The 16,266-nt window shown below is 43.5% G+C and overlaps 1 protein-coding gene across 1 annotated transcript in view; it reads left to right on the forward strand.

The window, feature by feature from the left end:
- Nucleotides 1-14,398, forward strand: part of RERGL (RERG like) — a 240,867-nt gene extending 226,469 nt beyond the window's left edge. The window contains exon 5 of the mRNA XM_069228484.1: nucleotides 11,645-14,398. Within this exon, the coding sequence (XP_069084585.1) occupies nucleotides 11,645-11,927 (283 nt within the window). The 3' untranslated portion in view covers nucleotides 11,928-14,398. The remainder of the gene's footprint in view (nucleotides 1-11,644) is intronic.
- Nucleotides 14,399-16,266: the final 1,868 nt, after the last annotated feature.

Raw genomic sequence — 16,266 nt, forward strand, 5'->3', positions numbered from 1 at the left:
CTGGAGTGCAATAAATGAATAAATCAGCTGAGCACACAGCTCAAAGTGCATTAAAAAAAAAGTATCGGAACAGTGATGCTGCATGCAAGTGTGGCTAAAAAAAAAACAAAATATTCTCTTTCAGGTAGCCACATACATAACTCATGCCTTAAACTAAAAAATTAAAAAGTTAAGTTAATCACTGTATATTATGAAACCTCTATTAGTTAATGCACTGAAAGGTCTGTGTGTGATCAAAAAGCCACAGAATTAAATCTTTGTTGCTGCAATGGAGAATTGTGTGTTGTGCAAATGTAAGTCATTAGGTTAAACTTGCATTACTGGCAGTATAAGATAGACTGCTACCAAACGTGCAAAAAAATGTTTCAGATAAAATGGTTTAAGTAATACCCAAACTGAATGATTTATTTTTATTTAACTGCCCTGCAAAGCATGCACTGCACAACTCAGGTTGTAACCCCCTTGCATTACAAGTAGAAAACAATAACTCTTTGTCAACACTAACCTTCATGTGATTCCATCCAGTGCTTTTGTGCTTGTTGTTTCCGGTGCTCTTTTTTCCTGCCTCAAGCATTTACTACAAGCAAAAGACACATATGGGAATGACAGAGAAATGCAAAAATGAAAAAGAGCGTCAGAAAGGGAGAGAGCAGAAAGCTGCAGGAGTGAGGTGAAATGGCCTAAAATGGACTAAAGAGGCCCAACATCACTTTAGGATTACGCTGCCCTAGTATTCCATGTTTGCACATTTAATTGCAGCAGCCGCGTGTTTAAGAGGAGAGCTCTGGACACCGTCACGTTTTTATTTATAAATTAAGCACTGGCTATGCCACTCATTCTTATTCAATCCTGCCATGCTTTAGATCCTATGCACTCACAATCCACAATTAGCCCCTGAATATTAAAAATAAGGAATACATCTACTCACAACAAGTCACAAAGGCACAAATTGAAGAACACTTACCTTGTCTTCCGCAGCTGCGCACCAACTGGCCGCACGTCAGTGTAGGTAGGGGCCCTAGGTAGCACCTATACAACAGGAAGGGGCCAGGAGGGTGTCTCCACTCTCCCAGGCCCCAATCTCACACTCTGGGGCCGGCTTTAATTCGGGGTCCAACTTCCAAGTGCACAACAGAAGAGACTTTTCCGGGGGGGGGGTGCACTACCACCACACCTGTGCAGGCTGAGGCTCGCGGCGGACCCAAGAGAAGAGCCACACATACCAGACCCCACCACGTGCGCAGCCAGCAGTGAGTAACAACTGCGCACTGACTCGCCTCGCACGCACGCGCCCAGCCGCCCATGCAGGCATTTTAAATAATGCTGTGGGGGCAGGCCAATAATTTTTGGCAGGGCCGTCAATTGGTAGCGCTTTCGCGCGCTAGTAGATTGACGGCCCTCTGCCCCAACAATTATTTCCATGAGATTGATGATCACACCACTTAGTGCATGCAGCCTCAGCATGCCGCCCGCAGTGCGCTCAGTCGCAGAGAAGAGAAGAGAGGCAGCAGCGCAGCCCGCGCTGCCGAACAGGCAGGCTCAGGGTCCAGGATGATGTCACACACTAGTGTGACTGACTAGTATGATGATGATGATCCATCATCCAATCAGCGCGGCGGCGGGGCCCGGACGGAGGGCGGCGCGCTGCTGGCTGCGCAGGTGGGGCCAGGCCATCAATTGGTAGCGCTTTCCGGCGCTAGTAGATTGACGGCCCTCTGCCCCAATTAGCAAGCAATATGGCCAATTGGCCATAGCAAGACACGTGGAGTCGAGAATGGGGCCTGGCCTGGGGCAGTGCATGTCTGGCAGCACCACCCTGCGGCACCGCCCTGCAAACAATTTTCCGCACAGAGGGCTAAAAATAGCCCAACAATTAGTCTCCCGCAATTGGGTTTTTTCCCCGCACAAATGGGAAAAATATTGCCCATTTGTGCGGGAAATCGCCCAATCTGGCACCACTGGGGGGCAAAAGCATCGGCTGCTTCCTCCATCAAAATATATACTTGTATTGAAACGCCTTCCGTGGCGGCCATCTTAGAATGGAGTAATATCTCTCTAACATTCTCTATGGCAGCCCTCTTGAGTATCTAACAACCATGACAGCTATCTTAAATTAGACTCTCTATATATGTATATACATATAAGGGACAACTTCCATGGTGGCCATCTTGAAACAGAATTATGTCTATCTTACATTCTCTGTGGTGGCCATCCTTAAGTTTATAATGTCAGTGGCGGCCATCTTAAGATGGACCTATACTCAGTATCCTAATCCCTTGTTAGGCACCCAAACAGGATTCATTTCACTTCAACATGGGGAAAGTATCCATAAATAAGCATCTATAAGGCCTATAGGAAAACACCATGGAGGTCTTTTAAAATAAAGATATATACATGTGTTGTATATCACAAGATAAAATCGATCTACAACTCGTCTTATCAAGATCAAATGATTAAATTCCAAAACAATAATTCTCAGTCAATTATCTATACATAAAGTGCTTCGGTTTCAAATCTTACTAAAGCAGAAGAACCATGGTCAAAGAGCTATTGAAACATTAATACCACAGTGAGTTCAGTGTAAGTTGTTACAAAACCATATAAGCATAAACTCCAGATTGTACCAGCCATAATAAACAATAAATGCATCATCAAATCAAATTGGAGAGTTGACAACCATTAAATTAGGAAAAATTGTTAAATCATTTGTTATTGTGTATTGCAGGGCAAAAAGGGAACTAAATTAAAGCCCATATTTCATCCAAGTTATTGAGGCCATGTTGAGCTGTTCCATAGTTCACGATAAACCTTGCTTCCATTTTGTCCAAAATAGTTGGTACTGAATGTTCACTTGGATATGCACGGCTACATAAAATAGGGGTGTTTGTGTGGGTGTGTGCAAGTAAGTATGTGTGTATATTGGAATGCGTGTGTGTAGGGTGTTTGTGTGGGTGCGTGTGAGCGAGTGGGGGTGCGTGCATGAAAGTGTTTTGGTGATTGGGGGTGCATGCATGGAAGTGTGTTGATGAGTGGGGGTGTGTGCATGAAAGTGTGTTGGTGAGTGGGGGTGCATGCATGAAGGTGTGCAGGTGAGTTGGGGTGCGTGTGCCGGCAACAGTAATGGAGATTGCTGTCGCCAGGTGCATTACTGCCAGAGTTTTCGTGGCAGTGCAACTGCCATGAAAAGCCTGGCGGTGTGCTGACTCCTAATACCACTGGTGGTCTGATGGCTGCCACTGGGCCAGAGGTACTCACCACTGGCTTGGCAGTCTGACCACCCTGGTGATGTTGGCAGCGTTGTGGCAGTTTGGCTGTGGCCAAACCGCAGCAGTCATAATACAGCGATAAGACCACCACCGCAAGTGTGGAGGTCTTCAGACCCCCACACTCGTAATGAGGGCCTACGTCGGTTGTCATGCAAAGCTTTGTGGACCAACCATAAAGCCTTAATACTGATTCTCTGCCAAACCATGAGGTAGTGAGGTTTTACCGTAAACAGGGTAATGGATGGCAATTTTGTAAGATAGCAGCTCTAGAAGTTGGATCACCATCTATCATAAATAGAATTTGTGTACCATCTGCATACATAAGTGATGTAATTCAATGTTTGCCAATCAATTCAGTCAAGAGAGTCATATGTAAATTATTATATTATATAATAGCATACACCCTTGAGGAACACTATACCTTAAAGTGTTTGTCCCTGAAAGATTTTTCTTCTTGTACAAGTTGAAACAAGTTCAAGACTCTGTCTGTGATCATTGATGCAGCAATGAGAAGTCTACAGTAACAAATGCAGCAGACAGATCCCCTTATATTAGTCTTTCCGACAAAGCGCAATATGCGTAGAACCCAAGGTCATCTAACTATGTCGTGACTATGCTTTCTGTGCTACAGACACCAAGAAAACCTACTTGAGTTGGACGGAGGAGGTTTTGATTACCTATGAAAGCGGCAAGTTGATTGTGCCCCCTCCAGAAACTTTAAAAGATCTAAGCAGTCAGGATCAAGTTCTGATTTCTTTAACAGAGGGAGAATCCTGGCCTTATTTAATGTAAGTTGTATTTTACCAGCTGCCAAGAGATTTTTTTATAATAGATTTAATTTCTACTTGTAAGTTTTATATGAGCTTTTTAATCATTCTAGCTGATAGGAAGTTCCCCCTGCAGCCAGAAGACTTGCTACTTTACACAAGGGCTAAGCAATCTTCCTCGCTCAATGCTTTGAACTGACTAAACTTTCCAGGATTATCATTATGATCAGTTTTAAGGATGACAGGTTCATTGGTAATCTGTAATGTTGCAAGGTAGGATTATCACTTATTACTGTTGATTAACCTCTCTAGTGCGGGCATCAGCCACTGGCCAATGACCACACACCCTCCATGGTGCAGGTCACGACCAGTGGCTGATGCCAGGGAGGAGTTTGAAAAATTCTCCAGTGCTTGTTTTTTTAATTTAATACCCTCTCAGGAGACATGGAAGAGCTTCCATATCTCACTCTACCCCCACCGCCCCTCTGTGACGTCAGCGCGCTGCGAGGAACGCTGGCGCTACACTTTGTTTTCCCCACCGGAGCAGGAAGCAGCAGGTAAGGCCGGTTTCTGCTAAGGAAGGCCTCGTTTGAAAGAGGAGATTTTCCCCTTTCAAACGAGGCCTTCCCAAAAGGGTTTCCTGGCAACGCTGCAATCCACGGCCAGGAAACCCCACTAGACACCATGGATTACACTTTGCGGGGTCGGCCTCCTCTCAAAATGGGCCTCCCCGGGGGCATATTTAAAAAAAAAAATGTTAGTTGAAAAATAGTTTTACATTTTTTTTTTTTTATTTAACTGACAGGAGGTCGCCCATGAGCAGGCCTGTTGGGGCAATTTTTTTAAATAGCTGTATGTTTTACCTGGGGGCCACGTTCGCCCCCCAGGGAAACCATACAGCTCTTAAAAACATACATATAGATCATTATCTATAAATATATAGGAAGATCACTTTTGTCAATGTGTGGTTTCCCTGAGGGCTGCGATCAGCTCCCAGGGAAACGACACCCACATATAAAAGTATATATATATCAGTATATATAAGTATATATATATCAAAACAAATCCCTTTCAGGGTTAGAGTGACACATAAATTATGCAAAAAAGAAGAATAGAGAACTCTGGGTAGTTCCCAAGTTTAGGTGGAGAGCAGCTCTAGTAAGGAGCACCCTGCAACACCAGCGACACTCTAGATTTGCTCACCTCAAATGTATGTTTATCTAGCAAAGTTTTGGATCAGCAAATCTAGATTGACGCTGGTGTTGCAGGGTGCTCCTTACTAGAGCTGCTCTCCACCTAAACTTGGGAACTACCCTGAGTTCTCTATTCTTCTTTTTTGTATATCTATATCTATATATATATATATATATATATATATATATATATATAGATATATATATATATATAGGGTGAGGTCTGTATAGGTTCCAAACAAGTGACAGTTTAGCCAGTAGCAAAGATGGCGTCTCGTTGGATGACTGCTGATCAAGCCCTAACTAAGGGTTATAGAGGACAGCTCTGACATAGGATCAGAGACTGAGACAGCAGATACTTAGACAGCCTATGAGAGATAGGACAATGGTGCAGACTCTGGAAGTAATTTTTCAGTCAGAGGAGTCCCATTCAACAACTCCCCTTCAGTGATCCTCTGGGGGGTGATGAAGGCAGTCCTGCTGTCCCTTCGTAAGCACAGTCTGTGCAGTGGGGCAATAGTGGGTTAGCCCAACCCAGAGATCAGGTGCATGCGGCGGCAAGCACAGAGAGAATGCTCTCTTGGGAGCTCTCCAATTTAGTTCAGCCCAGAATTCCACTGCCCAAATCATATTGTGGAGACATCAAAATTATCTATCACAAAACAACCTGGTTTTGTAAGGCGGGAACCTGCGTTTTTGGACCTGGGCTTGGTGGCCATATAGGGAAAACTACCAAACCCAGACATTTCTGGAAACTAGACACCCGGGGGAGTCCATGGAGGTGTGGCTTGTTTGGATTCCCCAAAGATTTCCTACCTAGAATACCCTGCAGATGTAAAATGTTGAATAAAAACTCTTTTTTCTTGCATTTCTGTCACATAAACTACGGGACTATGCTTGGATCCACAAAATTCCTTCCACCCAGTGTTTCTCCACCTGTCCTGATAAAAATGCTACCACACTTGAGTGCCTGTATCTAGTGCACACGTCAAGAATGGATTACCCCAGGGTCAACAGTTGCCCTCATGTGAAGACTAACATTGACCGTTGTATGATCCGTTCCTGACATGGGCACTAGGCCTACCCACACAAGTAAGGTTTCATTTTTATTAGGATACCTTAGGGAATGCTGGGTGGAAGGAAATGTGTGGCTCCTCTCAGAACTTTCTGTCACCGAAATATGAGGAAAAACTTTTTTTGGGCCAAATTTTGAAGTTTACAAAGGATTCTGAGTATCAGAACCTGGTGAGAGCCCCACAAGTCATCACATCTTAGATTCCCCTAGGTGTCTAGTTTTAAAAAATGTGCAGGTTTGGTAGGTTTCCCTAGGTGCAGGCTGAGCTAAAGGCCAAAATCCACAGCTAGGCACTTTGCACAAAAAAAAGGTCAGTGGGCATTTCTGCTGGCCGATCACATCGCGATCGGGCAACAGAAATGCTGAGAGAGACATGAAAGGAGAGGAAAGGCCTTTTCATGCCTCTCTCGCCCCCTCCACATGATCAGAGGAGAAATGCTTTTGCATTTCTCCTCTGATCCGCACTGGAAGCTGAGCTTCCAGTGAGGAGGGGTAGGCCTCTGATGAGTTCAGCATGCAATTGTGCACTGATGTCATCAGATGCCATGGGGGGGTCAGGGTGGGTGGGGGTGGAAGGGGAAGCGATTCCCCTTCCATCCTTGCCCTAGGGAGGGGGGTGCGAGCCCCTCTGGGAGCGCTAGTGCTTCCCTTGAGGGCTCCTACCTGGTGTTAAGTGAACTTTTAAACTTTAGTTGTGTATGTCATTCTTGTTGCGAATGCTAAAGGTGTACTCTAAAGTAAAAGATTTAATAAATGTGAGAAATTCATCCTTTTTGCCCTAATCACCCCCAATCATTTTGACTGATACTGGTGGTTAGTTACGCTGGCTGTGCCCTGGGCACTGCTAACCAGTCCTAGCACCAATACTCTGTGTAAAATGGTATATGCAAACTAGACATAATTATAATTGGCTCAAACAACCTACCTATAGGTCCTCAGTATATGGTAGGTCATGTAGGTTTAGGGACCCTAGGGTGCATAGTGCACCCCTGGGTGCACTGCTGTGGTCCCTGGTGTCATTATAAAAGCAGGCCTGTCTTGCTGGCTGGTTTTAAATTAAAATTAGCCCAAATTCAACTTTTTCAAAGTCACCAACTTCTTTATTTTTACATATGTCAGCCCTAAGGTCTGCCCTAGGTGCCCCAAGGGTTGTGTGTGGTGTAAATATAAGCAGGGACTTTATAAAAGGTGTTTTATAAGCCCTGGTGAGGAAAATACAGCCAACTTATTTTTCCTTCATTATAGTCAATGGGCTCCGTAGGCACAGACACTTGGAGACTTTACTTTAAAATATTTAAGACTTATTTCTGACAGATAGGAGCTAAATATATCAAATTTGGTATCAGACTAAGGGGGTCATTCCGACCCTGGCGGCTGGCGGTATGTTGGCGGTAACACCGCCAACAGGCTGGCGGTGTTCCGCCAGCAATTCTGACCGTGGCGGAAAAGCCACTGTCATACCGCCGGCCCCTCCACTTTCCCGCCAGGCTTCCGCCTGGTGGGCATAATCCCCAGGGCAGCGGTGCAAGCACCGCTACCCTGGGGATTATGAGTCCCCGACCGCCAGCCTGTCCGTGGCGGTAAACACCGCCATTAAAAGGCTGGCGGTAAGGGGATTGGGGTGCCCCTGGGGGCCCCTGCACTGCCCATGCACTTTGCATGGGCAGTGCAGGGGCCCCCAGGCATAGCCCCATCGCGCATTTCACTGCCCGAATTTCGGGCAGTGAAATGCACGACGGGTGCTACTGCACCCGCTGCACATCAACATTGCAGCCGGCTCTATTACGAGCCGGCGGCAATGTTGATGTGCCATTTCCGCTGGGCCAGCGGACGGTAACGCTGTTACCGTCCGCTGGCCCAGCAGAAATGTCGGAATAGGGAGGCATGAATACCGCCGGCAATGGCGGTATTCTGTCTCCCCCGGCCTCGGCGGTCTGGAGAAAAGACCGCCGAGGTTGGAATGACCACCTAAATGTTATAATAAATCCAACAACTCTGCAATGTTAAATGTAATATAACTAGCACAGGGATAGAGTTTGAGAACTCTTTCTGAAAGTTACCAAAGTCAGCCCTGTGGTGGCCTTTCCTGATTGGTCAGCCTCTGGCAGTCTGAACCAGGCTACGATAATGAGGTGTGAAGTGGCCTGGGCTGAGAAAAAGGAAGCATCTGGTAGGCGGAGAACTGCTGCAGCAGATGGCAGAGAAGGATGTTGGAAGAGTAGCCAAACTGGTCTTTAAAGGAGGGAAAGCCACTTGGGACAGAAGTTGGGCCTCTCCCTTTTCCTGCTGCCCCAGACAAATAGGATTAGATTAGGAGAGGAACTAGAAGGGGTGTGGTAAGGGAGATTTAGCGACACCAGTGACTGGACTCAGCCAGATCTATCCTCCAAGGATGAAATCTCTCCATCCTGATATTTTTTGAGAATATTTTTTTCTGGGATTGATTTTGTCACACTTCACAGGAATTGGTCAAATCAGAGGGTGGAGGCCTGCACCCCATTGGGCAGGAGTACCCCCCTACTTCCCACCCCAGGAGCAAAGATAAATATGGCAAAGCTGCCCTATGAATTCAGATCCCTGCTGGAAGAATATACTGGAGAAGAAGGACTGCCCTCATGGACCCCAGGCCTGCACCTGAAGAACTGCACTTAGAAGGAATGCACCAGCTGCACACTTTGGGATTCACCAAAACAAGGACTTTGCCTTGCTTCTGCAAATCCAGGAGCGGACGTCTTGTAAGATACACGTGGAAATGAGCTGAGTAGAGTCCTCTGCACCAAGAGAGGCAAGCTGTCCAACATCCAGTGACCATTTGAGGATTCTGTCTAGGTGCATTCTGGGAACTGTAGTCCCACCTTCCAAGGAGCAACTCAGAGCTTCTGGAATCTTGGATCAAGTTTGTGGACCCAAAAAGGACTTTTAGAAGAAGATCCAGAAGTTTGGAGCAACTTTGAAAAAAAGCTCCATAAGTGGACTGACCCAACTTGGAGAGTCAAACCGGCTACCTTCAACCGCAACCCAGCCAGAATTTCAAGTTCACACTGCTGAAAGCTCTGGAGCTCCAGACTTCCAGGATTTAACCGGGGGCTTGTGGAAAGGCAATCCGATGACGTTGCATCAAAATCGGCTTGCTGAGGAGGACCGCACGACATAGAGGGAGAAAAGCTCCAGAAAAGTTTCCAAGTGTGAAGGTAAAACTCTGACCAAGTCCTCCTGCTCAGTGAATCCAAGCAGGGGTCCATTGCGGTCAGCCTCAACTTTTGACTTTGCCCCGGTTGAGTGTGACCAGATGTCCCTGGTTGGTGCTTTCAGTTTTTAAGCACTAGAAAGCATTTTTTTTCATTTAATATTTAAAATTTAATATCTCTGTTTCCCTACATTGAATTTTTGTTGTTTTGGTGTCAGTTTAAAGATAAAAAAATGCCTATTTTTATAAATTGTTTTGTTGATATTAAATGCTTTACAAACCTGTATCCTAAGTTAACCCTAACTGCTTGTGGGACAAGCTACCAAGGTTTGAGCAAGGATTAATGTACTGGGACCTTGACTGGACCTAGTGGCGGGTTGTGGCCTATTGTTAAGTGTAGGTACTTACCAGCTATTACCGATAATCCACCTTCCAACAATAAACTATAGACGAGTACAGTCGGGGGCACAAAAGTTTGTACAGAGTACACTGCGTCTGCTCACTGTAGTTGACAAGCATTTTACAAGTAAATGAGAGACAAATTTACACGCTGACACAATAACAAACAGTAAACAAAGTCCACAGAGGAAGCATACACAGTGCTGTAAATGTGTCTGTTTGAGAAATCAGGTTGGTTGGAAATTATACTTTAGCAAAATAATCAGACGCTTGTTGAAATACAGTAGTAAAGAAGTACTAACTAGACACACACCAAATGACACGTCAGTTAGGGGCAAACATATGTTGAATATTGACATGCTGTACACCTTGTCTATGTTGATGGATGGTAAAAAATACATTGTAGGAAATGACAGTGTTGCAGGAAAATCAGTCTTTATGAAAAAATACTGCACAATTGGCAGTAATATTAGAGGAGCAACCTAGAACAAATGGCATTGTAAGACATATTCCGCGCACTGAAAGAAAGTAGGATTCACCTTATGTATGTATTTGTGGAAGTGTATTTATAGAACACTATATTACCTCTCTAGAGGTCTCTTGGCGATATTTGAGAATGATATCATAACAGCAACATTTTTGCTGCACATAGTAAATGACTATCCAAGGAATAAAGGCATGCCATTAAAGATTGTCTGAACTAACAATAACATAATATAAAACACATCAGACATTTATTCAGACATCCTGATGAGTGTGCTTGGTGCTTACTGATGAGAAGTAAAATGGCAAATAAAATGTCCCTGTCATAGGTTCTTACAAATCCATTCTGTCTGGGAGTTGGGCTATTATTTGGTGGTACTCTAATTTAAGACACACTACAACGTTAAACACCAAAAAGCCTTGTTTCATTATGTGTACAATAGTATAAAACATATGTAAACACGTCTTCATTGCCCTGTGGCAGAGTTTTAGTGTTATGCAGAGCAGACTGTTGTTATAGGATGGGGGAGATGCCACATAGTAACCCAATGTGTGCCCCTTCTTCTCTACTGCTTTTTTTTAACCAAACTGGCATATGAGCACCTACCCTAAACAACATATCTACAAGAAAGAGGCAAATCAGCATTGATGCCCCACTTTTATTGCGCACCCCCTTCACCCCTTAATGACACCATGTGTGCACCATATTTACAATAAAACGCACCATGTTGCACAATACCATAATAGCCTCAAAATGTTTGGCTCTATTGTGGCGCTTTACTGCACTAGCGTCAAAAGTTTTGATGCTTGTCCAGCAAAGCACAGGCAGGCCCATAGGAGATTATGGGTGTGCATCATTTTAACACCTGCCCTGAGTAGCCATTAACAATGACGGCAAAAATGGTGCAGCAAAATCTAGTAAATCTCCCTGCTGCATTTTTTTGGGCCTCCTTGCATGAGAAAGCCTCCTTGCATGCATTATGCCTGGTGCAGGCATAATGTGGCACAGGGTTTACAAAGTGACGCAATGTATGCATTGCTCCACTTTTTAAATATGGCGTGGGGAAATCTCTTGACCGAATTCCAGTTAAGCTGATTGGGCCAGGTTTTATGTAGGTTTCTGAATTTCCTATTTAAACCCGCAAATTATTTTTATTAAAACATACCCAATAATTCTCTGCAAACTGTTTAAACTATACACAAAGATAAACTAAGTGGATTCTATATGTAATGATATCTCTAAAGTAAACTTCTTCCTTTTTTATTATTTATAGAGACGGTGACTCTGTGGTGTTTTTAATTGGCAACAAACAGGACCTGTGCCACATGAGAGAAGTCACTTGGGAAGAGGGCCACAAAGTGGCACTGGAAAACAGATGTCAGTTTTTTGAACTGTCTGCAGCAGAACACTGTCAAGAAGTGGTGAATATGTTCACAAACGTTATCAAGAGCGTTACAACACACTGCAAGGTCAAGGAGAAAAGAAGACCAAGCGGATCAAAGTCAATGGCCAAACTGATTAATAATGTTTTTGGGAAACGAAGAAAATCTGTGTAGAATGTTACAAGTGTGAGGAAACCCATGCTACTGTGGCTCAGCAAACTAGACCAATGCAAATATTGTAGAACACATATTTGATTTAAAACGACACACACAATGCAAAGACCGTTAAGAAGGTCAAAGGCTTCACAGAAGGTATTTCAGGAAACATTTATCTTAGAATGTGTGATTTATTTTAAAAATTCAGTTATTCAATTTAAGAATGCAGTTTAGAAGAATTTTAGAGAACATGTTGAACATGTTGGTTTCCTACACAGATCACCGACTTTGTAAAGAAAGTATGATTGAATAAATTAGCGTTATAGTACTACAGATTGAAAAGTATCATGAACTGACCATTATTAATTGCTTTAGATCCTGCTCAGAAAGAACCTATGGCATGGAAGCCCCAAGTATAAAAAGAGTTAAAGTCAAAATAAATCATGAGGGAGGTTTAAACATAAGGTTAACTGGCACTAAAGGGCTTCCAAGGGGTTTTCATCTTTGACAAGTCAACGGCCAATTTTTACCTTTGCTGGTATTAAGCACAAATGTATGTGCTTGATAAGCAGAAAGAAGAAATTCGAAGGTATCAGTGACTAGATAGAGATAAATGTCCTTCCTACAAGACCAATGCTCTTAGGACAGATCCATCTAGCCTAGCACACATTGACATTCCTTATAAATGGCTGGTTAATCGGAAGGTAAACAAATCCTTGCGAGATACTGTTACTGGCTGAAACATTATCTCTGGGTTCAGATAGAATGTACCCATTAAGAGTTGGCCCCGGTGGTTCACTTAGGAGTGGCGCATTACTGAGGGCACCAGATTTCACACATCTGATTCCTCGTGATATCACTAATTTCTGCCAGTAGTTTCACACTGAGATGCTGTTTAGAGTCCATGAGGAAACTGTGTGGGCCTATATTTGTTTTCGTATTCCTTATAAATCCAGTGGGCTCTCTATCTTTTATTATCCAGCTCTTCAGAGATTATGAGTAACTCATCATAAGGGCCAACATAAGTAGACTTAGTCAACTTCAAATTAGTTTTGCTTTGGGGTAGTGAAGAGATTATAACAAGATTTGTTAACACACAAAGCATGTGTGGCAGCAGTGCACGATTCTGATAGACTAGAGAAAGCATATGCTACAACAATGCACGCTTGTCTCACACACAGAGGCCAAGGCCAGCCTCTGCCGTAGCCATGCAACTTTCTCTCACATCACATGCACAGACTAGTTACAGCACAGCTATCAGCAGTAAAGCATCCCTTACATGAAACCCTCTTTTTATTTGGGATAATGAGCCAACTTCTCAGGGCCAGGCAGTGGACACTGGGAGTTGAGAGACTAGGGTGTTGTATGAGAGGCTTATAAGAATCTGGGCTGCTTTCTGAGCACATGCCAAATAGTTAGATGAACAGTGCAGCTGAGCGGAGAATACTCCTGAATGAGCCTTATTTGTAGCACTTCTGCATCGGTGTCTGTGTGGGCAGACAAGGCATTTTCAAAGCTAGCAAGACATACAGATATAGTTGTGGTTTAGAATGACAGTTTCACAGACTGTTTACATCAAGCAATTAACTCTGTTAATATGCCTACTAGTATAGCGATGGCAGGCTACCATGGCAGGAAGGATCCTTGCTCACGAATCATGTAAGTAGCCGACGTCTGCGATTTGATGATAATCGTTTTTAAGAATAGAAAATATTTACATATACAGCCCATGCATCTATTGAACAAATCAGTGGTATCAGCTTGTAACTACCATTGGTGAGGGAAGTGGCGTGCATCTAGGCCCAAAGCCCTGAGGGGGCTCATCAAACTCCATCAGTTGCTGTATTTACTACCCCTAACAGCAGCAAGAGGGGCACTTTTCCTGGCTTGCCCCAGTGCCTATGGCATCCCCGCCATGCTACTGAGTGGTACATCTGTTATGGATCTCAAATAAAACGCCGAGTGGGCACACCTGTAGTCAAATCCACCACCAAGCCCAGATATATGCAATACAGGTAGTTAATCCACGGATCTGGATATTTTTCTGGTTTGACGTGATGTGTCTGAAAAACACAAATATTTTTAGTGCGTCTGTGAGGCTTGGGTGCGGGTACTGGTATTTTCGTTTAAAAAAACAACGTGCGTCAGTTTCTGCAGGTGAAATAGGATCATATATCTTCAGATTAGAAGTTGACAGTAGAACATGTGCCACTGGATGTCCAAACTGATAATCTTGGTATATTTATTCAAATTTAATGCTGGGTACAGAACTGTAAATATATTCATTTTATCACATCTGTGCTTGTAATCTATATACACAAATTATTCTAAGGCTTTAAACAAGTCAACACGATTTAAGAATGTGTTAGTGAGACAAGGGAACTGAGTGGTGGCATGTGTAGAGTGGGAGCTGGGGTTCTTTTTGCCATCTTCTGTATTCAAATGACATATTGTTGCATATTTACAAAATAAATGAACGTCCTTGAGTCAAGGTTTTCAACAAGTCATTGCTTATCTCCGGATATTAGATTTTTAAGACCATAAATGCATTTTCTTATATTTTTATATATTTTCTGCTACATTCTGTCATTTATGCACTCTTCAGAATCGGAGATCCCATGCCCCCAAGCCTTCAGAACATCCTACACTCTTTCAGAAAGACAACAAGACAATTCGTAGCCCTACTTTCAGTTTACTATGAAAAATAGCAATGTGTTTTTAAGAAGAATGCTGGGCCAACTCTTGGTGGCTCGTTTTCTCTGATTTGGTGGATCAGTCTCCTAACCTTGGATCTACCTTTCAGTGAGTGCACATTTCAACTCAGCCTCATGCTCACTCTTACATAGACAATGTCACTGTGCTTGGAATCATTTTCACCCTGTATACCAGTTAATCCCATTGTAAGCTTCCTTTTAGCTCCTAGTCACAGCCCTAAATGTACTGTATGTTGGTATGCATTTATACAACTGGTAAAACTCACAACAGCACTCTCAGCAATGTTTTCATTATTCAGACCTGAGGCCATATTAAATATATGATTCGCCTTCCCTGTTTGTGCCACAGTGCACCTTTAAATAGGTGTGTTGTGTTCAAATAGGGAAGGTGTGCCATGTTACTGAACTCATGCTGCTCTGGGCACAGCATATTCATGTGAAACACGGAGTGGCTGCTTCAAAGCCACTCTGTGTTTCACTGTCCAGGAGCCTGCACTTTTAAAAGGGGATGTCTGCGGGGTACATGGGACCCGCTTACTCCCCTCTAGAGGGCTGCCTCTAGAAGGGGCACTGAACGTGCTCCACCTTACTGTGGCACACTTTCAGTGAGCCTCCTAAAGGTATGTTTGCTTCTGGGCCTGCATCCATAATAAGTTGCAGGTGTAGAGGCAAAATAATTCCCTCATTTCCATGAGGCCACTTCTTCGTGCAAATGAAGAAACATCCTCCAATGATACCGCTGGCACTACATGTGCGCCAGCACTATCTGTATTACAGAAGAGGCAGTTCAAGCATCTGCCTCCCCTTCTGTAAAACTAAAATGCCCCACAGGGGCACAAAGTGGGCGCACATGCCTGTTGCGCTGCAGTGGCATACTCTGCAATATGACCTCTGGTCAGCTACCATTGCAAGATGGTGAAAACTATTTGTTTAAATTGAATCCATGTATATCTGTTGTAGTGGAAGTATATATCTCCATTTGTTTATACTAATAGAAGCACGTTTTCTCTTTTTATAAGAAGCAGAGGGATCTGATTAGAATGTACATGTTGGTGTGAACAATGAATCAGTTACGTAGAGCAAAAAACACATCTGTAAATATCTGCTAGTCCTCTGCTGTAGTGATGCCTGTGCACCATTGTGCCAAAATATGTTTTAAAAAGGGTTACTAAGAATATATTAAATATATGTTAATTCAATAAGATATTGAATATCTTCAATATTAGTCTTGAAGATGACGAACAAGCCATTTCCAAATAACATACTTTTCAAAATGCACCTGTGTGCACCTATTATAAAATTTTAAACATTTGATTGCTTTATAGTAATTATGAGAAAGCTGCAGTTTGTCTGTTGCTATAACGAAAAACCCACTTTTGTGATTCTGTAAAGTCATTTTTGCCCTGTCATCGTAGTCCTTGATTATGAGTAGCAGGTTTCACCACCTACAGTTTTGAGGCCAGGAATTATCAGGTCCATAAACTACAGCAATAACAATTCCAGGTCTGGAGACAAAACCCAGTATGAAGCTGAAGGTGCCGGGGCAGCCTGTCATACATTAAGCAGTACGGAGAGAGCAGGCACTTCTCTCTGAAACAGCTCAAGCCTGCCCTGCCCCTATCCCTCCAGTCACCCTACTAATG

Source organism: Pleurodeles waltl, chromosome 4_1, assembly GCF_031143425.1.
Source record: "Pleurodeles waltl isolate 20211129_DDA chromosome 4_1, aPleWal1.hap1.20221129, whole genome shotgun sequence".
Taxonomy (NCBI): Eukaryota; Metazoa; Chordata; class Amphibia; order Caudata; family Salamandridae; genus Pleurodeles; species Pleurodeles waltl.